General features: G+C 42.0%; 2 protein-coding genes and 1 long non-coding RNA gene across 3 annotated transcripts in view; 1 reads left to right on the top strand and 2 right to left on the bottom strand.

Moving 5' to 3' along the window:
• Positions 1-8,288, bottom strand: part of LOC103372634 (dihydrolipoyllysine-residue succinyltransferase component of 2-oxoglutarate dehydrogenase complex, mitochondrial-like) — a 12,002-nt gene extending 3,714 nt beyond the window's left edge. Inside the window, exons 1-8 of the mRNA XM_008302320.1 lie at positions 8,177-8,288; positions 3,871-3,904; positions 3,597-3,639; positions 2,478-2,542; positions 2,317-2,391; positions 2,186-2,241; positions 1,991-2,099; positions 1,214-1,351 (exon numbers count right to left, since the gene is read on the bottom strand). Of these exons, the coding sequence (XP_008300542.1) occupies positions 1,214-1,351; positions 1,991-2,099; positions 2,186-2,241; positions 2,317-2,391; positions 2,478-2,542; positions 3,597-3,639; positions 3,871-3,904; positions 8,177-8,239 (583 nt within the window). The 5' untranslated portion in view covers positions 8,240-8,288. The remainder of the gene's footprint in view (positions 1-1,213; positions 1,352-1,990; positions 2,100-2,185; positions 2,242-2,316; positions 2,392-2,477; positions 2,543-3,596; positions 3,640-3,870; positions 3,905-8,176) is intronic.
• A 1,064-nt stretch (positions 8,289-9,352) lies between these two features.
• Positions 9,353-17,873, top strand: LOC103372635 (prospero homeobox protein 1-like). The gene is made up of 4 exons (XM_008302321.1): positions 9,353-10,699; positions 11,065-11,166; positions 12,798-12,992; positions 17,417-17,873. The coding sequence occupies exons 1-4, from the start codon at positions 9,353-9,355 to the stop codon at positions 17,582-17,584; spliced, it is 1,812 nt and encodes a 603-aa protein (XP_008300543.1). The 3' UTR covers positions 17,585-17,873.
• Positions 17,874-20,397: 2,524 nt separating this feature from the next.
• LOC103372636 (uncharacterized) lies at positions 20,398-23,093 on the bottom strand. The gene is made up of 4 exons (XR_521009.1): positions 23,008-23,093; positions 21,518-21,645; positions 21,220-21,399; positions 20,398-20,700 (listed from the first exon to the last, which is right to left on the bottom strand). It is a non-coding gene; the product is annotated as an uncharacterized LOC103372636 (long non-coding RNA).
• Between the last annotated feature and the right edge of the window lie 2,460 nt (positions 23,094-25,553).

The raw sequence follows: 25,553 nt of genomic DNA on the forward strand, positions 1-25,553 counted from the left end.
TAAGAACATGACAAGAAGCCTATAATAATAATAATAATAATAATAATAATAATATCCTTTAATAAGTACCGGGAGGACATTCTTTGGTCAGATGAGACCGCGGTAGATTTGTTAAGCCTACAGTTAATGCACAGTCCTGACGGTGAAGCACGGAGGTAGGAATGTGACTGCATGAGGGCAAAATGTGTCGGGGAGACGGCATTTATAGATGCACCTTAACGGCCTGTGAAGACGCCATCATACTGACTAACGAGACGCACAGGAGGAAGATTCGCGCTTAACCATTCAAAGCACACAAGAGATTCTAAAGAGTACAAAAAATGAAAACTGTGATCCTGAGAAGTCTGTCGACTGACTTGAATCCAACAGAACACCTTTGGGGTAAAAGAGAAAGGCAGAGCAACACAAGCCCTCCAGCGAGAAGCCGCTGAACATGAGGAGCTACAACGCCGAGGAGGATTCAGTCTGTCTGGAAGGATTTGAATCTCACTGATAAAAGATGTACGGATTTGTGCTGCGATGAATTCTGTCTGTGAGGCTTTTCTTTCAGTCGGTCTGAACTGTTAGTTTTTTATTTTACATCAGAGCAAACACCAAAGGTTTCGCTTAGAAGGGCTGCGGTTATCGTGACACGATGCAGTTTTGAATCATGTGACACTGATGTGATTGAACATGGCACAGGTTTGTACTCTGTTGTGAACGCTATGGTGGCCGACGAGGGCAAACGACGGCATCTACACAAACGAGCTGCATGTACATGAATGCGTTGTATCAACAGAAACCGCTGCATATCCAGCCACACAATGGAAATGCCCCAGGCCTCTAGGGGCAGTAGAAGAAGCAGCAGCAGCAGCTAGGCTAGGCTAATAGCTAATGTAGCTAGCCTCGACGAGCTGGGGAACACGACAAAGTTGGGCAAATCGTGTCCCAGGACATGAAACAATAGAGTAAGCTTCGTGACTATTTCACGAATTGCCGTGAGACTGGGTTGGCTTTTCCCTCAACTAACATTACTTGTCTCGCTCGCCGACGTCTGCCTCTCAGATGAACAGCTCACTACTGCCCCTAGAGGCCTGGGGCACTTCTGCTGTGTGACTGGATATGCAGCGTTTTCCTTTTGCAGCGCGTTTCTGTTTGTGCTCGTCGTTTGCCTGTCGGCCAACGCTTTGCTTGCACATTAAATAAGTGAACAATGTGAGACGAGGTAACACACCGGGTTTGGCTTGAGCAGCCTGCGGTGGTGCTGGAGGTGGTGGAGGAGGTGGTGGAGGAGGAGGAGGTGGAGGAGTGGCAGCTGCTGCAGGTGGAGGATCTGCAGCCGGGGAGGGAGCAGCTTTGGCAGCGGCAGCAGCTGAGAAAAAAGAAGGACGAACGCAGTTAGTTTGGGGGCGACTGATTCACCAGACACACATTCATGCTTCAGCAGGTTCAAGCGTTGTCATAATTCAGTTAATTCTAAATGACATTTTTTCCTCCAATTCAGACGTTTTAATCAAAAATATGGAACACAATATAACAGTAGGCAAAACCTGGTGAACAAAAAGACAGTTAAGCTCCACAACAAGTCATGTAACTGGACTCAAGTCGAGCTCTGAAGCACCGAAAAACATGGCTGCTCTGTTTGTAAAGTCTTTGATAATAATTGTTAAGACACATTTGGGAGAACAGAATGAACACATTTGCTGTACTCTTTGTTTTGTTGCACATTATTTGCACCACACAGGACTTTTCTACTTTTACACTTATTGTACATTTTATATGTTTTTTATTTTGGCTTATTTATCAGTATTTATGGTGGTAACTCTACTCTTTGTGCTGTAACAACCAAATCCCCCCTTTGGTGATTCATAAAGTATTTCTATTCTATTCTAACATCAGACCAGATGTCCCCGATTTAAAACATTATTCATTTTATTCACTGATGCTTCTGATAAGCTTGTCCTGTGTTGTAACGACGATACGACGATAACCGACGCTGCAGTAAACAAACCTCCTTTCCGTAGTTTGAACAGCGGCGTCCCTCCTTCTACTTTCCCTCCATCAGGCACCAGCAGCTCCTCGATCACACCAGTTGCTGGAGCGGGAACTTGTACCGACGTCTGGAAACACACAAGTTTTGCATAATTACTAAAAAAAACAAAACAAAAGCAGTTTAAATGGCAGGTTTCAGGTTGACTGTTTGTACCTTGTCAGTCTCAATTTCACAAACCACTTCATCTTCTGACACCGAGTCGCCCACAGCTGAAACACAAAGCAGTTAAATTACCGTCTGCATTTAAATACTGATAATATAACACGTGATGTGCTGACAGATACCTTTCTCCCACCTCACGTCCCCCTCTGTAACGGATTCTGCAAACGCAGGAGTTTTGACTGTAACCACTTCATCGCCTGCACACACAAAAATAAAAAGTTAGTGCAAGTTGAACCCTGAGTCCAGTTTCATAGCCGACACTGAGAGCTGTTGTTGTACGCACGGTGGACGGCGGACGTCTTGAAGCATCTGACGTGGTAGGTGCTCGCCGAAGACGGAAATTCAGATCTGAGTGTCAAGAAAAAAAAAAAAAGGCATTTGCTTGCAACTCGAGAACAAAAACATAACAACTCTACAGATGGGGCTGTGAGTATTATTACATTAATATGATGTTTAACTCCTATAAGATCAGTTAATTAAATAACTTCATTGTGTCTCTGCAGGAGGGGTTCAGTTATGGCAGCGGTTCTCAAACTGTTAGAGCCACGACCCCTAAGATAAGTTTGTGACCCCCAATTTGAATTTTTAATATATCATGAGTAATAATCCTGCTGTTCATGCATTAATGCCTTAAAAACTAATTCCACAGATTAATCTCTTTCTTTTGAATGAATGAATTGAATTTATGTCGAACAAATGAAAAGGAAAAAGAACATAAAAATAATTTAAGAAAGAGCAAAAAAGAACAAAAATATCGCATAATCAAACCATAATATTAACGAGTCTGAAAAAGGAGTGGAAAGAATTATACACCTTTAATTCTGACAGCCTTATTATTCATTTATTTGATAAATGTAGGCTTTATTTTATTTTATTTATTTTATTTTACAATAATCTGGCGACCCCGTGAAATGATCTTGGGTCCCCCATGGGGGTCTCGACCCCCAGTTTGAGAACCACTGAGTTATGGAACCGCTGCGGTGAGAACATAGAAACTCGTCAACCAATAGGGAAGTTTAAACAAGTGACAAAAGATGATGTAGTTAAAAGATATGTTGCTACTAATGAGACTTATTAAAATCAGTGTAATTCTGATTTATTCTGAGGAGGTGTCACCAAAGTGTGTCGAGCTTAATTCTGATGAGAAACTGTGAAAGTGTGCATATTTAAGTTATTATTGTCACAAGGGTTTTGGTTTATATCAGTGTTCAACTTCTTCCAAAACCCTTCTCTTTGATTTTGTGTACCAGATGTTGACTTCAATGTTTGGTTTGAAATAAAATAATTAATGATAATTTACGTCCAGATGTGGAGCTCAGTTTACTAAAAGAGGCCAGTTATGCAAAAGGATTTCTACAGATCACGTGTTTACTGGAGGACGTTCGATGAAACGAGCACTTACGGCCGAGACTTCCTGTAAAGCAGCCGGCTGCAGACCGAGTGACCTGAAAATACAGAAAGAAGAGAATCAGCCTGGACTGCTGCTTCCCCCCCGAGGCTCTAACGTTAAAAACACGAGTCGTCTGAAAGCTGCCGTTAACCACTCGTGGGCTCCTCGGGCATCTCGGCGGCTGACTGGGCTTTGTGCGACCCACTCAGAGAGCATGTTTATTCACCAGCAGCCGCCTGAGAAGCTCAGACCCAAAAAAAAACAGGCGGATTGGAGGAACACTGACCTGATACGCTTTGTCGGACCAGCACGTTGTTGGCCTGAAAAGATAAAAGAAAAGAGAAGGAAATTAATTTACTTGTGTCTATTTGCTTTATGCACAGCGTTTGTTTCCTCTATAAAAAAACAAAAGAACAATCGGATCAATATTTCTATTAAAACATCAATATGCAGCTCATCGTGCCTCCACTTCCATCGCATGACTTCATCAGGTTTGCTGCAGCTGACGAGTATTTTCACTGTCAAATCATCTCCAGACTATTTTCTCATCTGGTTGATAAATCTTCCTTTAAATGTCTCGTTTTGTTGGACCACCCGTCTCCTCTAGTCCGTTTACAACCGTATAAAAACACCAAATCATTTCTGAGACAAGACGAAGCACATGTTTGGCGCTACTAACTCATCACTCACTTAAAATCAGATCAGGTTTATTTATATTTTAAAGCAAAGTGCAGGTTAGAAGACATTAATTAAACGTGCAAAAAGGGACAAAGACTTGTAAAATCGATTTTGTAAAACAAGATAAACTATTACAAAAACGGGGGCAAAAGGGGAAAACAACGCCTAGATTAAATTCTAAAATAAAATACATACTAAAAAGTTCAGACCGCTCAGAGCAACCACAAACATTTCTGTCTTCAGATTTTTCCTCAAAAATGTCAACAGAGGAGGAACGTTTGATGGGAAACAGGAAGGATAATAAATCTAAAATCAAAGCATGTGAACCTTTTAGAGGAAAATGCAGACGTGCAACAGCCCGAGCTGCACAAACACAAATTAAAGTGGTCACAAGGCACCAAGATGTGAGCGGATTGGTAGCCTGGTTCGCCAGTAACTGGTCATTTCCTGAAGAGAAATTATCTCTGCAGGTCATTTAACCCCTGAAGCAGCCACCGTTCACCCTGTTCTATGATGACAAACATCACGGCTGTGTTTTACCAACACCTGTTATTTTTCCTCGTTTCATTCTCCCTGATGGAGAACACGTCTCCACAACACACATCTCTTCAACATTCAGCTACACCGCTGCCAAACACAGGCCGCTGTTAGGCTTCATGCTATGAGTCATATGAGTGTGTTTTAGGGGCAGGGCTTCGAGGAAAGAGGCCTGTCTGGTTCTGTCTGGTGGAGTCACTCGTGACCCAAAGCTGAAGCGACTGATGTGGGATACCAGAGGAGGGTGGAGTCCTCGGAGATGGACCGAATCCTCCACAATGCATGGAAGCATGTACAGACAAGTCGCCTGGGTTTCCCGCTCTTTCATTCTTTGGAGTAACTGGTGCGAGTTTTATTAAGGTTTGGAGAGGCTGATAAACCACCAACATAGTTCTGTTTGATCGCTTCAACGTGCTCCACTGGAGTGGTTTCCTCTGTGAAAGCACGACTTGGATTCTTTAAAAAAAAGAAAAGAAAAAAAAGTCTTCCTACATTCTACATCTGAAGCTGAGATAATTACAGTCAGCTGATTACGAGTAGTTTCTTAAGCAAAAATGTTACATAAGATCCATCCATCATCTCTACACCTTAATCCTCATTAGGGTCATGGGGGGCTGGAGTCTATCCCAGCTGACTCAGGGTGAAGGCAGGTTCACCTGGACAGGTAACCAGTCTATCACAGGGCTACACTTAGAGACAGACAACCAAGCACACTCACATTCACACCTACGGACAATTTACAATCACCAATTAACCTCAACATGTTTCTGGACTGTGGGAGGAAGCCGGAGAACCCAGAGAGAACCCACGCTGCACGGGGAGAACATGGAGACTCCACGCAGAAAGATCCCGGGTGTCCTCACCGGGACACAAACCGGCGACCTTCTAGCTGCGAGGTGACGGTGCTAACCACCGAGACATCGCACAAGAGAAATAATAGCAAAGGAGAATCCTTATTACCGTTAATCAATATTTTGTGTAAAGATTCCACTAAACTACTCATCTGCGACATGCCATTTCATTTGGAAACAACAAGCTTAAGTTTAAGATATTTCATTAAAAAAAAATCTCCTTCTTCGATGTGTCTGAAGAAAAAAACGCAGGCTGTGTCTATGCAGAGCAGACAGGAGACAAGCATGGAAACAAATTACAAATATAAGCAGGAAAGTCTTTAAAGCATGCACAGTGAATGTTTCCCCACAGTTTTAGTAACTACTTTGGGCACACAGACTTATCTTTTTAACATGTTGATACCCCTCTTCCCCCAAGTTCTGTATTCTAAATCACCTTTGTTATTTATGATGTGTGACCTTATCAATGTGTCCTACTGCACAGAGGACATGTGTGACTTCTCTCTACTTCTAGCCACAGTTCTGCTGGTTCCATAGAGGTGCAGGACGTTATACTAGAATAAAAAGCATGTAACGGTGCAAAAAAACAACAAAACGCATAGATGCTTCCCAGAGTTCAAAGGGCCAAGACGCTGGAATCTGACAATTTAGACATCGTTTCTTCTTGCCCAAATTGATTCATCAGTTACTAATTTAATCATTGACAACTAATTGATTAATTGCTGCAGCTCCAGTCTTCAGGAATGTAGGCAGAGCTGTGAACTACACACCAGGTGTCTGCTCCGTAAAGCTGAAAGGAGTCAAGTGAGCGCTGGCAAAAGAATCGCTTTCTTCTGTGTAGATCCAGTTTCAAAGCACAGAGGAACGAGCAGGACTCATGTGGCTCTGCACATACATGTCTGACATGGTGTGGACTATTTCTGTCTCACTACCACACTGCACCATAACTCACCAGCAGTAGCCTGTCAGCCTCTGAGCTCAGTCACCAGCCAGCAGGGGACACAGAGTTTGTTAGCATGTTAGCTAGTCAAGCTGTTAGGGCTTCTGTGGTAACGCTTATGCGAGTTTTAATAACCATCCTGAGATAAATGTGCATGTTCAGTCAGTGAGCTGCCCCTGAAGCTGTCAGTGTCAGTCCACCACGCTGAAGTCAGCTTCCCATTCGTAGCTTCTGCTCCGGCACTTGAGGGAAAAGTTAAGGGAAAGTTAACTTGCAGCTCTGAGTGGCTGATTCTGTTGTTTTGATCACATTTTAATGATTTTAAACCACGTTAGACATTTATCTAACACCTTTATGCTGTCTTAAACCCACTTTACAAACTGTGAAACATTTATTCTACGTGTGAATATGAAATAAGGGGAGTTTTTGCTGCTTTTTACGCCGCATTAAACCAGGTCCAAATTTAACCAGCTATATATAGACAGGTCAGATCTGGACTAGACTGTCCTTCAGAAGCTAAATACTCTTTAAAGCTAATTTGTGAATGCTTCAATCTATTTGTTGAAATACGGTCCACATTACATCCAGACTAAAAAAAAAAACAACTAGTTTTACAATCAGAATAAAACGGTGACTCCACATAAGATCCAACAAATCTCAGAAAAGTTCTCATCAGACCTTTTCACAATCAGCTGATCTTAAATGTATAAGGACTTCAATTAATTTAATGAAGCCATGCAAAATATTACCTTCATATCACGAACATTTTCTGAGCTACAGGCCCTTTAAGTGCATGAAGGTGGACTTCTTTTGGCATTTCTAAACTCTCATAACTTCATTCATAAATATTTTTTTCGGGTAAAAACATTTGAGTTCTGTTAAGTACTAATTATAGGAGGCTCAGGTGGGAGGCACTAATTGGGGTTTTACGGAATAACCTGAAATTTTCACAAGATAGAAACTGTGTTTTAAAGCCTCTTTAATGTCTGTAGGACCACCTGGTCCAGATCTGATGAGTTTATATTTTGTGATTTTGGATCTGGAGTTGATCTAACACAGTCTGTGTGCAGAAAAAGCAGTGAAATCTTCTAATATTGGTCTTTCACAAATAAAATAAAAGCTTGACAAGTCCCAGACTGCGTTTTAAAGCTTCTTTAACCTCTGTTGGACAATCTGGTCCAGACTTGATCTGTAAACATTCAGTGATTTAGGATGTAGATCTGATCTAATGTGAAAAACACTCAGTGAAATCTGCCTTTATTTGCATCTACACAATCTGAATTAAAGTTTCACAATTGTATCAGTATGTTTTAAATAGCATTAAAAAAAATATTTGAACTACATAACACAGTTTTGCATCATTAATGTGTAAAAAAAAACAACAACAACAACAACAACAAAAAAAACAGATATAAGTAAAAGCTTCCCTTAACTGCAGACTTGCGAGGCTACGAATCTGAAACCAACTTCAGCGTCTTTGTCTGTCCTTGTAGCAGCGGCCCTGCTTCAAAGCTAACAGCTAGCTGAGCTCTACTGTCCCCCAGAGGCACGGACACAGGCTGGAGTCGCTGTTTCTTTACACCTACCTGGTTCGCCGCCGACAGAGAACGGCCAAGCGTCCGGTAAACAGACGGGGATCGTGACAACATCGCGCTGGCTGGCGGCTGTCTGCGGCTGAAGCGGAGCTACGGAAGCCGGCAGAGTCAGCAGCGGGAGCGGCCTGACCGGGAGGAACCACTGCGGCGGGACGACAGGGGGGTCCGGTGTACCGGGCAGAGGGAGCTGGGATTGAAAATTAATCATTCTCTACCAGAGCGTGAATTAAAACGCCTTAAAAGTTGTGGATTAAGTGAAATAAATAGCATTCTTTTTCTCATATGATAAAATAACACAATTTAATTTCAACAGGATCGTACCATTACCTACATTTGGCAGCCAGCACTGTTATTACTGCAGCCCAACATTTGAAATGAATTAAAACTAACAAACACACAACCAGCATTTCAGAAAAAAAATGTTTAACTAATTAAATAAATAAATAAATGAACACCCCTCATTAGGGAGCAACCACTTATTCCTCATTTTGGTTGTCAGATTGAAATGATATATTTAATGTTATGTGGCCACACCTCTTGTTTTCTGGAGGGGCTCTCAGCTGGACCACTACAAATATCTGAGCCTCCTCCTCCTCCTGCAGCCTCCAGACCTGCAGCCTCCTTTGGACCCTTCAGGAAGCCGGCAGGTCGGTTATCAGCTGTTTATACTCCAGCTGGGTTCTTTAATATCTCAGCTATTTTTAATCAATTTATTTATTTTATTGAAAAATCAGGTCTGAAAGTTTGAACTTAACATAAGAACACAGAAAATTGTCAGTAAATCTGCAGCTTCTTATTGATCATTTGTGTTATTGTGGTGTCTTAGTCTGGATATTCATCAAAGTCAGGTAAATTTGTATTTTGGCTAATTTAGTTGGGTTTAAGTCATTATTATTTCTATTACTCTTGTAAATTCGCATTGTAAATAACTCATAAAATTAATTTAAAAGATGGATTTTTTTTTTCATTCTAGAAAAGACTTTGGCTCAGCTGCTGTTGTTTTAAATGTGCTTTATGAGTAATTATGACATGACTTTTCAGACCTGTCTGCAACTAAATCTGCCAAACTACTAAAAAAGAAAAAAATCAGAGCATCAAAAATCTCCAGATGCTCCTGATATTTATTCACTTTTGCCCTTTTTTTCTTTCTTTTTCAACCTAACAAGCATGAATCAAAGCGTCTGGAGCAAAGCCATGTACTCGTCCAGCAGCGTCTGCCTGGACGGCTGCACTGCAGACCACCTCTCCTCGTTTCAACCATCAAATTTAGACGCATCCGGTGTTTCTGCGACTTTCCACAAAGACGGCGAGATCATCAAAATGCTGCCCAACAGTGCTTATTACAGCAGCGGAGATCCAGCTTCAGGTTTGATCTGTTCCCACCATCTGGAGCTCAGCTCATCCGGAGACAACACCGCTGGACATTTACCCACAAGAAGGCTCCCGTCTCCTGCACCCAGCTCCTACCAGGACTGGAACCTGAGCAGTGGGCGCCAAGCGAAGCGAGCCAGAGTAGAAAACATCATCAAAGGCATGACCAGCTCTCCTGGTTTGTACTGCTCAGGTGTGACAGCAGGTCAGCACGAGGAGGTCGACTGTGTGCAGGAAGACGAAACCGTCCGAGAACCTTTGGATCTGAAACACTCGGACAGAAGTGGATCCGGCAGCACGAGTCAAAGCCGGGCGACGAGGAAGCAGCCTGAGAGGCAGCAGCAGCACCTCAGACAGCTCAGAACCAAGTTCAGCCACATGGACGAAGCTACTGAGACCACAGACAGCAGAAAGGAGGAGAAACACCCCACGTGGAGTGATTCTCCTGAAACATCTCCGAGTGATGCGTTGACCGATGCATACAGTGAAAGTAGAAAATATCAAGGATGGAAGAAGGTGAAGCTCATGAACTACTTCCAGTCCAAACCGGAGCGGATAAAGCTAATGGCAGATGTTTTGAAGTACGAACTGTCCAGAGCTGTGAGCCGGAGCGTGGACTCCATCTTCAAAAGCATGCCGCTACTACAGACACATGATGTGGAGCCTGTGCAGACTGACATGCCTCTTCAGACATCAACATGTGGAGATAACAAACTAAGACTTTCTTGTTGTGACGCTGTCGAGGTGCCAGATGTTCAGACAGAAGCTCTATCTCTGGTTGTGCAAAAGCCCAATGTGGACACATCCAGCAAATGTGTCCTCCAGTCCAGGCTGAAAGCTCACCATCGTCCCAGATCTCCAAACCCCTTCAGCCACGACTCGGCTCTGCGTGAAGATCAGCTGTCAGAGAAGAACCACAGATGCTTGCAGGACGGACACTCGGAAGCAGCTCCATCGAAGTTTGAGGCGTTTGATGCACATTGGAGTTCAGTCAAAGTGAGAGCGAAGGTCAAGTCCAGGTCCGTGAGGAGCCCACACATTCATACGGTGTCCGTGGATCCGGTGCTTCTGGAAAGTCTGTGTCTCCCTCATGTGAAGCTCGAGTCGGACAGCCTGGTGAAAAACAACCTGTACATGCTGAACGTATCCTTTACTGGTTTCTAACTGATGTTCTCCTCTGGCTTTAAGGAGCGCTCAGCAGGGGCACGACTGGCTGATATGTCTTTGATTTTTGCAGCTGCCTTTAGGCACCAGAATTAAACCTACCTCTGCCTATTTAAGGTTCAAATAACAACCCGCTTTTCTCCCCAGATGTGATCCATTAATGGCTCTGTTCAACGGCAACACCCCAACACAGAATCCAATAAGTGCTCCCTCTAAACTCCCAAACCTTTAAGAAACCTGCATCCTACCATCTTTCCAGCTTTGTTATTTTATTGATCATTAACACAGAGAAGTCTGACTGTTCCTTTATGTCAAGAATGTGTTTCATCCTCAACGCATTTTAGGAGGGTCTGACCACAAACCACCTGAAGAAGGCAAAGCTCATGTTCTTCTACACTCGCTACCCGAGCTCCCTGGTGCTGAAGGTGTGTTTCCACGATGTGCAGGTGAGAAAATACGTTTTTCACATATTCATAAAGTAGAAAATATGAGGAATCTTGGATTTACTGATTTATAGTATTCTTTGCATGGACAGAAAAGTTAATTTGTGTGTCAGCAGCACTGGCACTGTTTTCCATTTTCAGAGAAAAAAACCCAATTAAAATGTTTGTCCTTAATGTGCTGCATGCTCCGTTATCTTTCGGTTAATTAAGCCTCCTATTACCTTCAACTTTACTGACATCAGTCAGTTTGACTCCAGCAATTAAAACCTTCAGAAAAGGATCATAAATAAAATCGTTTCCCAAGTTTATGTGTAAACATCCCTTTAAATAAAATCTAAATAAATAATACTTATTTTGAGATGTTAAACCCCAAAGAAAACAGGAGGGTTAAATCTGTCAGCGTTGCAATTCAGAAACTGTGTTAAGATCAACAACATTATAACATCTTTAAGCCTCTTAACCTCAAAACACAGTGGCATCTATAAAAAGGACATTATCTCAAAAAAACAAAAAAAAACAAACAAAAAAAAACTGGGCCAAGCAAAAAAAACAAAAACAAAAAACAAACAAAACCCACCTAATTTAACACCATCGAACACAGAAACAAGAAAAAAAAACAGGATTCTCAACTTTCTGACAGTCTTGAACGTATCACCTGTGACATGCGGTTCTGTCGAGAAAATGAAGTAGATCTCAGCTTAAAATCAAGATCCATCCATCATCTCTACACTTTAATCCTCACTAGGGTGATGGGGGGCTGGAGTCTATCCCAGCTGACTCAGGGTGAAGGCAGGTTCACCTGGACAGGTAACCAGTCTATCACAGGGCTACACTTAGAGACAGACAACCAAGCACACTCACATTCACACCTACGGACAATTTACAATCACCAATTAACCTCAGCATGTTTCTGGACTGTGGGAGGAAGCTGGAGAACCCGGAGAGAACCCACGCTGCACGGGGAGAACATGGAGACTCCACGCAGGAAGATCCCAGGTGTGCGAACCGCCGACCTTCTAACTGCGAGGCGACGGTGCTAACCACTGAGCCACCATGCAGCCCCTAACATCAATATATTGCATCAAAATCACTTTATTCTACATGTCTCATTTAAAAGTTAGCTAAAAATAAAGCCTGGGCTGTAAACACATTTAGTTAAAAACTAAAAAAAATTCTGTGCTTTTCAGCTCAACCAAGAAGCTCGGATGGATTCAGGTACAACTACCAGTGAAAAAATCCAAACGTTATTCTGCTGAATTAGGCTGAACTGCAGGATGTGTCCATACGGAGCAGACGGGACACGTGTGGAAGCAAATTAGTAAAACATCTGTAGCATGTAGAACCATAACTTGGTTTCCAGTGTCAGTGACACTTGTGGTCACTTTGAAAAATGTCAGTTTTTGTAAAAAATAGAGAAAGAAATTCAACTTAAACAAACAAACAAAAAACTTTTCATGAGCAAAAAGCCACCAAAGCCACTTTGGGTTCAAAGGGTTAAATCAAACAACAACACAGTGGTACCAGGTAGAACACAGTTTATTCATTAGATTTGCTTTACATTGTGAAGACAAACTGCAGAAAGTCAAACGAGACTTTCCCGGCTGAGCAGCTCACTCACCTGTCCTGTGTCTCAGTTCACGCGCTGCATCACCTCCCAGCTCATCAAGTGGTTCAGCAACTTCAGAGAGTTCTACTACATCCAGATGGAGAAGTTCGCCCGCCACGCTCTCATGGAGGGAGCGGCCGACGGGAGGCGTCTGGCTGTGGGCAGAGAATCGGAACTTTTCAGAGCTCTCAACATGCACTACAACAAGGCCAACGACTTCCAGGTGAGAGGAAACCGATGACTTCTGCTGCTCTGAGTTTGTGAGTCTGTGTGAGTTTGTGCAGCCTGTTGGGAAGATCCTGAACCGTCACTTTTTGCTTTTGGTGTGTTCAGTGATCATTTTTATTGTCTCAGTGTTAATCATGTACGCTGCCAAAACATGACTGGTTTGGGATCAGTTGTACTAGTATTTCCTAGATCTCAAGTCTTTGTTATGAATCTGCAGTTTCACTTTTGTTGTTGGTATATCTATTTATATATTTATTTTAAATATTCAAAAGAAGGAACTTGCTTTGCATAGTGCTCCTAATATGTTGTAGGTTTAAACACCAACTAAACTGCTTTAGTCATTTTATGTAAACATGGAGGGAACAAATTGGTTATATTCAAAATGCATCCCATCTTTCCATTATATATTTTATTATTTTTTCACTTTTAAACCATTTAATCAACTTTTCTAACATGTCAGTTTAATCACATTATATGACATGTTGTCGTACTTATCGGCATAAATGTTCAAACCCACTGAGGGGGGAAAAAAAATCCAATCAAATCCAGTTTATTGTCATGTTGCTGGACATACACAGTAGTACAGGCAAGATGAGAGTTTCCTCAGGAACCAATAAATAAAATCAATTTAATAAATAATCGTGTGCATATCTGGATCAGCAGTTCAGCGTTCTGACAGCTTGTGGCATGAAGCTGTTGATCAGTCTGGAGGTTCTTCCTTTAACGCTCTGGAAACGTTTGCCTGATGGCAGCAGTTTAAATACTTCATGGAGAGGGTGTGAGGAGTCAGTGTCCTGCTCCTGTAGCGGTTCTGGGAAAGTTCAGAGCTGTATGGTCGTCTGGGACGGTGTCATGGAGCCAGAGGCGATCCTGGGTTCTGGGGGGCCTCAGGCAAAGAGCTACATGGAGGCCCCCCCCGTAGGTTGTCACTACAAAATGTACCAAGCCATTTGGGGGCTCCCAGCAATCGGCTGGTCAGCCTGTCCTGACGGTCTTGTCCTCTGCATGGAGCCATGTTTCTGTTAAAGCAAACAGCAGTCTGTCTACTCTCTGTGGGGTTCCTTCAGCAAGCGTGACTCGTCCAGCTTGTTGTCGAGGGAGTGGGCATCGGAGAGCTGGAGCGACAGTTCTGCCAGTCTGGAGGCTTTTAGCCTCGCGTTGACCCCGGCTCTCTTCCCCCTCTTCTGTTTCCGTTCACACCGTTTGCGCTTCCTTCTCTCTTGAGTAACTGCCGGCGCAGCCTCCGATCGGACTCCGCGTTGGCGCAGTTTGTCCAAATCGCAACCGGCCGCCACGATTTTAGCGCCGGTCATTGTCCTGATGTTCGGCAAAGCCTCGCGGCTGTAAGGGGCTGCCGCGTCCATGCGCGCCGCCATCTCCATGGAGGAAAAAAAAATAATAAAAAAAGACAGAGAGAAGTCTGGTGAGGCAAGGTGCAAGTGTGTGTTCAGTAAAACAGATAAAACGCTTCTGGAGTTTGGATTTCTGAAGCTTGAGATGCACCAAAACTGTTCACCCATTTATAGCACAGAGTTCATATTTATTCTGCTTTAATAAATGATTTATTGAACAGCTGACGGTGGAAAATGAAACGAGAGGAGAGTGACACGGAGGTTATTAAGACTCTGCTGTATTTACGAGATCTTATTGTTTCTCCAAAGGCGGTGAGATTCAGTGTTAACAGTGATGAACAGACGGGGCGTGTTTTCAGAAAATCTTGACCATGATTTGCATTTTCTCCTTCATCTCTACATTCACAGTGCAGCTAAACAGTGTCTGTGTTGACAGATTAATACGCACAGATTGGGCAACATGTCAACCAGTTCTTATAGTCGTCCTGCTGTAGTAACAGGGACATTGTTCTTAACGAGTGCAGCAGAATAACAAACAGTTAAAGTCCGAGCAGCCGTGAATCTAACTGAGGACTCTCGGCTATCGAGTCGCCAATAACTTAAAGTAATAGTTCATCTATTACATCGTAGTACAACACTAGATGAGGAGGAAAAAAACGGCAGCACTTAATATGATAATGAAATAAGACTTGCATGGAGAAATATATGCAGCACAGTTAAATTAATAAGGAATCATTATGAACAGATCAATAGATGTGATCAGGCTTTCTGACTGACTAGTTTAGAAACACACTGAAGTAATTGAACACCAGCTTCTACTGTTTTCAGGTGTCATGTTTGTGTTAAGTTCAAACATTTATCACAGCTTTAGTTTTGGACATAAAATTCAGAAAAATGATTCACCTTCTTCAGTTTTTATATTATATATATTTCAACATTATAACAGACAGTAATGAGCAGATCTCAGTGCAGCAGCGACTGCATTTAACTTGATAAAAGAACATATTGTCATCTGAAACGTATTTGTTTTAAAACAATTTCTGAATATAGGAAATAAATGGCAGCACAATAAGGGAAGGATCACCTTTAACATCATTTTGTATAAGATTCAGAATCAAATCAAATAAAAAGGGAAATCAAGAAAGAAATCTAAAGATAATAAAAAAACTGAAAAGGGATATGAGGGAATGAGATATTTAAAGGAATCCAAGCAGCGCTCTGAATGATGTCAGCTGTGCAGCGTCACTGGATGAACTCGTGACTGTTTAAACTTCGGTTTAAGCTCCGTTTGTGTAAAACCTGTCAGGCAGCAAACGCTCGGATATCGTTTGAGAACAGTCGAGTTAGGTCGGATATTTTCACCAGGTATGGCGTGCTGGAATTTTGCTTGTATTTTTTTTTTCAAAGTGCATAATCACAGCCCACAATTAAGCCTCTTTGTTATTCATGTGAAGCCAAACAGAGCTGGGAACCAAAAACAGAAGGTTTAGAAAAGGAAACAACTCAGAAGTGCAAGATGAAAAGACAACGCGGTGCAACAGACGTGCAGGAAACACTGTCGGATCGATGCTCTTTAAACCCATCAGTATGAGTGCTAACACGGTTCTGATAGTTTGTTTTTGTGGCACAGAAAATCCAAAATGCAACATCCTCTGGGGAACACAAATGGACTCTGTGTTAATTCTTATATCTGTGATCAGAAGGTAGTGAGGAAACAGCTCAATAAAAACATGAATAAATATTCAGACCAGATTCTTCAGTAATTAGTTATTAATAGTTGAGAAAACAAGCAAAAAAGCTGAATAAAAGAAGCTTTGTACCACCTCCGTTAGCGGTGGGCTTCATGTTACTGGGCAGAGGTATTCATCATCACATTAAATCAACTCCAAGCCATTTTTTTTTCTCACAAGATTTTATTTTCTAGAAGTGTGTGAGAGAAGATCGGCTTGCTCTCATTTGGTGATGGATTCCATTTGAGCCTTTTCATTTCATAAAACCAGAAATTCTCAACCTTTTTGAGTCATTATTCTCCAAGAAAACGTGGAGTTAAAAGTGGAGTCCTGGTGTTCAGACTCCACTTTTAACTCACAGAAGCTGCTGCTCCACAGTCACCCAGCAAAGGTTTCTACAGCTGCCTGGTTTAGCGTGACGCCGACGCACAGAAGCACCAGAATGGAGGCTGGAAGGATATTTATGTAAAGGATGAATACAGCTTCTAGCAGGATCCTCATTTAGGTCATATTAATAAATGCAGTATTATCAATTAATAATTAATTTCAGAACAGGTTCAGTGAACACATAATTTGGACCACAAAGGCAGCCCAGCTACATTCAGGAGAACCACTGGGACGCTGTCTAAATGCATCCTGGCTTGTTTGAAACAGGTCTGACTGGATGTCATGAAGCGCCTCAGAGGATTTTGTCATGGTGGCCCTTTACTAGCTCCGCCCCCACAATGCTCTCTGCTTCCAGTCCCAGTGACCACGTCCTCTGGTTACTAAACAATAAGAAGGTACCACAGCTAATCCATGATGTTTAAAGCAGGTTTTCTCGAGGAAACTGGTTTTGGATTGGCAGATACTTAACATGACATCATCAGAGCCACAGCTGATTGGGACACAATTGATCTTGCGACTCCCAGGTTGAGAATCACTGGTTTAAACATTTTGGGTGCAACGCTACACCAGCTTGAATGTTCTTAAACGCTGCTTGTCAGCTCGCTAATGTTCAAATTCAGCAACATTGCAGAGTTACTACACAAAGCTGTTCATGTACGAGTGTTTGACACCGTAAATAACCGAAGGTTCACACTGAAAAGTAAGAGCAGCAGACTGAAGTGTAGGACGTTGTTTGAACTGGTTCGATATTGTCTTCAAATAACCAAAGTGTCTTTGTCTAGTCTTGGTTTTTAACTTACCTTGACTTGCTGGGCCACATTTCCATTACCTACACAGAACGAAAACCGACAATCCACGTGTCTTTCTGTCAAAGTAGCCTGAGTGAACAGCACGCCTGCAAAATGTCTTAAGTGTGTATTTTTTTGGAATCTTCTCGTGTGGATTCACAGGTTCCTGAGAGGTTCCTGGAAGTGGCCGAGATTACACTGAGAGAGTTCTACATTGCCATCTCAATGGGGAAGGACCGAGATCCGTCCTGGAAGAAAGCCATCTACAAGGTGATCTGCAAACTGGACAGTGACGTACCAGCCGATTTCAAAAGTCAACACACCGGATAAGAACCGAGCAGAAGACACCGTGTGCCACAGCGGTTCCTGTCACAGTGTGGACTTACTCACATGTTGGTCGGCGAACTATTTTGTCTGAATGTAAACACGAACAATGTTGTAAAATAGACGAGTCATCAGTTAGTGCAGATGTTTCATCTCCATTAATGTGCCAGAGTGTCGGCAGTGGAGAACATCTGGCACAGACTTCACCAGCTGTCACTGCTGCCTCATGACTTAATATGTATTCTGCTATATGAACACATGACATAGCAACAATACATATTTTGCAGGATTCAACGTTTTACCAGTGAAACGTCATCAAGCCACAGAGAACAGATTTTCTGTTTTTTTTCTGTAATAAGACAAAAAATAAGGTCCACACCTTGTAGGAAAAATGTTTAATATTCAGCAGAGTTCATTAATGATGGATGTATTTACAGGATATAGAGAAACAGAAATTGCTTGAATTCCAAATCGTATTTCTTCGTTGGCTCTTCCATACTCACCACATGGATCCATCCATTCGTTGTCCAAATGATGCACGGTGACTTGTCGTCCATTGGGGAAAATTAAAAATCATCTTCATCAGGAGTGATGTGAAGGTTTTTGCATCGTCTTCAGTTGCTGATAAACCAGAATAAATATCCTGACGTGTGAAAATCCTGGACGTCTCGATCCACAGACGCAAAGTTGGTAGAAATTTGTTTAAAAGGTGAAAACGCCTGCTGGTATTAACCATGACAACCACCCTCCTGCTCACTGGAACATCTGTAGTCACAAAATATTCTAACTTCTATTTCATGTTTGTGTGAGCTTTGGTGGATTTTTAAATGTGGCACAAAGAAAAATTCTAAAATTTGGTATTTTTGCTCATCAGTGAAAACATGATTTAAGATTTTGTAAAAAACGGACATCTGTCATTTATAAAAGTATTCAAAGCTTTTGCTGTGCCACTGTCGTCATGGTAACAGTGTTCAGAACTCCTGAGACGTGTCTAGAACTTGATTCCATGCAGTGTAGAAGGGCACAGAGTTTAAATCGACTAAAATCTAAGTTGTCGTATCCAAGCGGCGGCCGTAAGAGCTGGTCGCATTCTCTAAACGCTAAAGAAAAGGTGCTTCAGTGTTTCCTCTCTCATCTCCACCAACCAGAACAAGAAAGGAGATGAAGCTGCCCCACGATTTCTTACAGTGAATGAGGTAGCGACAGACCTACGACACCCACCGCTGTACGACTACGTAGCCGAGTGCAGTCGGCTTCTCTCTTTTCCTACTTTCTGAACTTGAGGCTGGTTCAACTTCTCAACATTCTCTGAACCATTTTGCTTTTCAACTGACTCAAGAGCTTCGCCATTACATCACTGTGTACATGTGTTCAAACACCAGTCACACTACTGCAGCTCGCTCTGGTCTACTGGGAGCTTCTGTCAAGGACCTCAGGGGGAGGAGATGCATTTTTCTATCATGGACTACGGCTGGAAAACCAATGAGGTCATTGTTTTTCTCATTCTTCCTGCTGCGGATGTTTTAATATCTGTTTGTGAATGATGCTGCAAGCAGTAAGTGTTTGTGAACGCTGCTTTATGTTTGCAGCAGCATTTACAGACGCCAGCTGGTGTTTTTAAAGCCAGCTGATGACAATAAAACATCCAGAGGCCGGTGAGCTGACATGACTCATCAGCTTTCCAAACCCTGCTGCTTTTCTGATCTTTTTTTGTAGCAAATGCCGTTCACAAAGTTTTTTTCGGGTCACAATAATCCGTCCCTAAGCTACTAACCAATCTGGTTTACAGCTCCAGAACAAACAAGTGCGTGTGTCGTTGTGAAACTGGTTTTCCTGGTCGAGAGCTGGCTGCTGAAATGCAAAGAGCTGATGTGAACTAGAGCATTGCCTCTGAACTCTTTGGGCAGAAGTTCAATCTAAAAGAGCTCGAGAAGATCTGCCAGGAGGAGAAAGACAAAAGTGCCCAGATCCAGGTGTTCACAGCAAGTGGAGACGTTCTCACAACGTTCCAACAACTGCTTCTGTGCAACTAAATCAAGAGTCTACGCACATTTCTAAATGAGGGATTTCAGTTCCGGCTTTTTAGAAAAGATGCAAATCTATTCCAAAGCAGGTTTTCACTTCATGACTGTGGGATTGTTGATGAGCAGAAGCTGTCTCTATCTAATATAACCTCTAAAACTGCTAAACAAGTGAACAGGTCTGAATACTTCCTGCTTTACCGGCTACGTGCAGACAGGCGTTTTCACCGAGCAGTTCTGAAAACAACTTCAGCTCAATGTGTCCCAGGATGCTTTTAGACTATGTGACAGAAATTCTGTATAAAACATTATTTATTTCTTGCAGATCCATAAATAAATTGGTTGTTCTCAGCTCAGTTAAAGTTGAATTGATTTGTAAGCAACTTGTTTTGATTGGATTGGACTGGAAACAAAAACAAACGTGCTTCTCCTCTGTGAGAAGTGATTGCACACAATATGCGACCTCTACTGAAAGTCATTCACTTTGAATGAAGGTTTTTGGTTCTGTAATCATGCACTTAGGCTACAAAACCATCTCTGGACGAAAAGCACCAGCAAGAAAATGCAACAAGTCTGATTTCAAACGTTTTCTTAGCTGCACTCATTTCTTAGCCATGTTTTTTAATTAAAAGACAAATTAAGTAAATCAGAAGTTATCCACACAGTTATAACCAATTATGTGACGTTTTCAACTGAAGCGTGTCTTGATTTCTAAATCTCTCACGTTAACATTCACTCTATCATTCTAAATCAACCACACACAGCTTCCTGATCATAAAGATCCACTCCGATTAGAACTTTACATTTTTGTGAAACCTTTATTGTCGTTTTCAACTATGCATGGACCAAGAAATAGTGCTACAAGTACACAGTACATGAAGTAGGAATAGTATAAAACAGCAACGAACGAAGCGGGATGCGTTACCAGAAGTAGCACAGAATTAGAAACTACAAATTCATTGGTGAATATCCAGATGACCAAAAAAAAAACAAACCAAAAAAAAAACGATGTCATATCTGTCTTAATACATCAACTGAGAAAGAACTGTTCAACGAATGTTTCGCCGCTGAGAAGCTTCAGTGTTTTCACATTCTGGACACCTGCGGAGAGAAAGAAGGCGTCACTGGTGATCTTGATCATTTGTTTGAGGTGTCAACACAAGTTTTTTTTTTTGCATGTGATAAATATTAACTTTTATTTCTCCACAGATTCAAGCTGTATGACTTCATGTATTTCAGACATTCAGTGACGCCTCTGGTACAGAATATAACGACTGAATGTGGATCATTACCAATGTTTGTATCTGATAAACTGTAGGCTCCCGATCACACTTAGTGAGAAATAAGACTTCCTTTAATGTCTTGCTGAAAGCCTGTGGGATAAGACTGGACTAGACAGATATTTTGCAGAACTCCTCAACTTACAATTTCCATTTACTTACATTTAACACATTGTCATCCCTAAAGCACATTTAAAGAAACGGCTTCCTGATTGAGACATACGTCAAACTGTAGAAGTCTTTGTTCACATCACAGACACTCTTCTAACTTTTAATAGCCACAAGGAACGCCTGCAGCCGTCTAACAACACAGTAACGTAGTGAAACGCAACGTACATACCTTTTAGTGAACCGAAAAAAAGGCATTTTCTTCTTAGAAATACTTGGTACGGTTAAGAGCTCTTTGTGCCAGCTGGCCGCTCTCGTCCGTTATTCTCTCCCAGTCCGTTTGACCCACCACAAAACCAATAGCGCGCTTTCGATCTGCGTCCTTTTGCTCTTCAAGATCAGCCCATCGGACCTTAACAACAAGGAGAACATTCCAGATAAATCATTATCAGTGATTTGGTATGACGTTGTATTTTCTATTTAAAACCGTCTCCTCACTGACAAACGCACACACGTTCAGACTGATTTACCCTTTTCTTTCCCGGCTGAGACATGCGTGTGGCATAGTCGTCTGGCAGCTGAAGGTAGTCCTCCAGGCCTGACATGTGTTCACCTTCACGTTTCCTCTTCCCGCCGCTGCCCAGACCGTCCAGCTTGTCTGTATGAATAGAACATTGCTGTTTAGGTCACCTCTGCCCTCCCATGAAACACTTTAACCTCAACATCTTAACATTCACCTGTCTATGAAAAAACGTTGGTCAGTGCCGACTGATTCTGATCAGTGTGTTTTCTGTTTCAGTTCTAAAACAGCTTATGTGGCACCTGGGCTTTTCATTTTCTTTGTTCATTCATCCATATTTGAAAGGTCCCATATTGTGTCCTGTTTGAACAAATCAAAGTCTCACATGTACCCAGAATGCAGCTTAAGGTTCAGCTGAAAGCACTGCAGAGGTGACTGTTTAGTAACGCCGCCTTCAGGAAGAAGACTCTCTCTGCGTCGGCTTTGTTCAGTAACTGACAGAGCTGAGCAGCACCAGTTGATCTAAATGATTCTCAGATATTCTGTTGCTTTTAACTTTCTCTCTGAGCCATAATTTGAAATGAAAATATTTCATTCATTGCAGTTTATAAAGTATAAAGTAGTTGCAGCGACTCAGAGGTGCAAAGCAGCAGCTTGGAAAAGGCCAAGAAGTAACTGCTTGATGACATGTAGTCTTAATTCATTTAGTCATTAACTCATTTAGTCATTTTGTTGTCCGACAACAGAAGGAAAAACACGTATAAATGAGAGCAATTTTATTGCTGCTTTGCTAAAATTCAGTAAATGTGAGCACAGAGAGCAGGAGAGAAGCAAACAGATGTAACTGCTGGATGAGTTTAATTTGCACTGAAGCACAGCTGTGGACGTACGACCAAAGCTAATCGTAACGTTAGCCGCATAAGACGCTAACATGAAGGATTTTCCCATTTTTGTGGGGACATTGCCATCGATGTTTAAAGTAGTCCAGTAGAAGAGGATTGATATAATGAGGTTATATACACAACAGGATGCAGACTGTTGCTGCCAACAGCAGAACATCTGTCGTCCTTTGCTTGTGACTGAGACATTTTAAAGTTAGCAGAAGCGCTTTTAGCAGGGAAACGAACGGGATAATGAACTCCTGTACGCATTTTGCTATATTAGCAGCTTTGAAATTACACATCCGTGTTTAAAAAACAAAACACATAAGCTTTGACCATATGCGATGTTTCCTTAAGTCAGACACAAAAGTGTTCTTTACTTAAACATGGTCAATTTGATGCATTTGTGAATTTATAATCACAATATAACCAGGTTGGAAACAGAAAGTAACACCTGTGACATAATTCACAGACATGAAATAGTCACATACATAATAAAAACTCTGCAAGTCATCATGGACCAAAAACCGAAAAGCACCGAAGCCTCTTCATTCACTACAGAGTTAAAAGTTTACATCATTATTCATAAAATAAAGATGAATAAAAACAGAATACCCACCGAGTTTGGCCTCAGATGTGTCCATCTCCCATTTGCTTTTTGGAATGTAGCCCTATATTAAAAAAAACACTGCAATGGTTAAATGTCTGGGTGACACGGGGGGAAGGGGAGGGCAGAGAAAGCAGGGGAAGGGGCTGAAATGAGAGAAAACTGGTTTATCAGAGGTTAAAGGACAAACAGCAAAAAAGCACAACTGTAGGATGAGACTGCATGAGGAATCATTTAGTATTGTGTTAACACTGGCATGCACACATTGTAATAAAGTGTTACTGCACGTTGAGACGGACTCATGTGTTCAGAATAAGCCTCATAATAAGAGAATAAGAGCTGCTCTGTGCTTTGGAGAACACAAACTCTGGCTCCCTCATGTTTTCAACAGCAGACCTCTATCTGCTCAGCTAGCAGTTAAACTAGTCTCTCTGTGTGTGTGTGTCAGCTGATTATCAAAACTTTTCTTTCCACACACTGAAAAATGAAACCCAGTTGTTATCAAAAGAAATGTGCAGTATCTGGATGTATGTGTTTCTCTGGTGTTTTCACTTAGAGATCCCAGCTGCTGTTTGCGGAGCTACACTTTAAAACACTGTCCGTTAATCTTGGAGGATTTTATTACTGAGAGCTGCATGATGTCAGACAGTACATCACTTTAAAGGAGGAACTTCTTTGTTTTACAGCTGGGTTGATATTCATTAAAGAAAACAAGTAAATGACTTTATGTTAACACAGCTTTCACTGTTGAAATTAAACTTTGATCGAACCTTTAGCGCTAATATTCTATCAGATTACAGAACCTCGAGTCGGGCCGACTGCAACCTCAGGACATCCCTCAAAAATGCATCCGGTCAGCGCATCGTTCTGTTTGAAATCAGGTTCATATCCACATTGTTTGCAATGTGTTTTTTTTTTCTTAACTCCTTTTTAAATTGGGTTCTTTGAGAGTCCACAAACTTTCAACCTCCCGCAGAGGATACGGATTCCTACATGACCCGAACGTTCGGTTCAGAACAGCAACACTGACGAAGCAAAAACACAGAAGAACACGTCGAGATCAGTTCACAGGAGGTGTGAACGCTGCTTTGAACAGTCCTGCTCTTGAGGAGCTGCTGCTTTTTCAGCTGCCTAAAGAGAAGACAAGCTGCCATCGCTTTCAGGTAAAAACAAAACACAGAAGAAGGAAGTAGAGGATGAAGCATGTGTGCAAATCCACTGGTATGCTGCAATATGACACGTATTTAATGCCACATGTGTGACCCACCTGCACGAAATCAGTCGCATTGCGCCTTGGGCGTAAACAAAAGCGGCATGTTGCTGCCACATGACACAAATCCCGGGCCAGGATTGGCTGGCAGTGACACGATGCTCGCGGCGCACAAGCGACTTCCGCAGGTTCTTTCTGGTGTTAGCGCTCACGCACGCTGACGGTATTTGACAGCAATAACATTATATGTTACCTACAAACCACTAACTGGACCGATCTACGTAATAAACCCAAAGTTAACATCTTATCATGTGTTAATTCGGGCTGGATCTCAGATGGAGCCCGAGGGGCAACGCGACTGACTTTGTGCAGACGGGTCACGTATTGCAGAGCACACTGAGTAGTAGGACAGTACTGAAATGCACTTTAGGTTGCATGAGCACAGGTACATTTTTCAGAAAAATAAAAATAGATTTCTAGTAAAGCCAACAATTCTATTTTTAACCTGATCAGTTGTAAAAAGACCGCCATCAGTCATCACTTTAACCGTGTTACAGACAATAATCATCTTATTGCTTTTAACATGATGAATTTGGGAACTTCTTGAAAGAAAAACAGCGAACATCAGGTCACCTGTCCAATCTCACAGCTGCTGAATCACCAGCACACAGTGTGAAGTCCTCCTGGACACTTTAAGGCCGGCTGAGGGAAGTGGTAACAACACCAAAGTCTTCCAGTGGTGAAGACTTGACTAAATCCCAAGCCGTTCTTAGAAAACGTCTTTACTTCTGTTTCTGAGGAGCTTGTTAAAATCTTTAATCACTCCATGCAACAGGGAGTAAAAACTAAACCTCAAAATCATCTTTTAAAGATAAGTGACCCCTTATACCAGCAAATACAATCTTTCATTTTAAGCAACATCTCATAGAACCAGTGTGCATTCACTCAGAGGGTTGGAAGTGTTTCAGTCCAGTGTTCAGACTAATCACAGCACCGAGTCATTCCTGACATGAGGTTACATCTGGACGCCAACAACCCTTAGACTAAAGCATCACAGAGTCCTTTGTTGAAAACAACTAATAAAAATAACATGTAAACAGTACAAAACCTCCAAAATGACCCATTGCTGTGTCCAAAGATTGACTGAAGAACTCCTTCTTCTTGATCTGTCATCCCTTAGTGTTGTCAGGAGACTATTTTTCCTCAACTTTTTGTCTCCTGATGACACAAGATCAACGGACTCCCCTTTATTAACTAATTCTGATATTAATGTCTGGACATCACTTTAAATTTTAGTCATTTGTTTAAAAGCTCTTCCACATTTTGGAGTCAGCACAGGTCAACAATA

Source organism: Stegastes partitus, unplaced genomic scaffold (genome assembly GCF_000690725.1).
Source record: "Stegastes partitus isolate 25-593 unplaced genomic scaffold, Stegastes_partitus-1.0.2 Scaffold1794, whole genome shotgun sequence".
NCBI classification, from domain to species: domain Eukaryota; kingdom Metazoa; phylum Chordata; class Actinopteri; family Pomacentridae; genus Stegastes; species Stegastes partitus.

Bases quoted from the DNA above. Each gene is read 5' to 3' on its own strand.
- LOC103372635 (XM_008302321.1), top strand. From the start codon at position 9,353: ATGAATCAAAGCGTCTGGAGCAAAGCCATGTACTCGTCCAGCAGCGTC. The intron at 10,700-11,064 runs GTATCCTTTACT...AACGCATTTTAG, and splicing joins ACAACCTGTACATGCTGAAC to GAGGGTCTGACCACAAACCA. The intron at 12,993-17,416 runs GTGAGAGGAAAC...GTGGATTCACAG, and splicing joins ACAAGGCCAACGACTTCCAG to GTTCCTGAGAGGTTCCTGGA.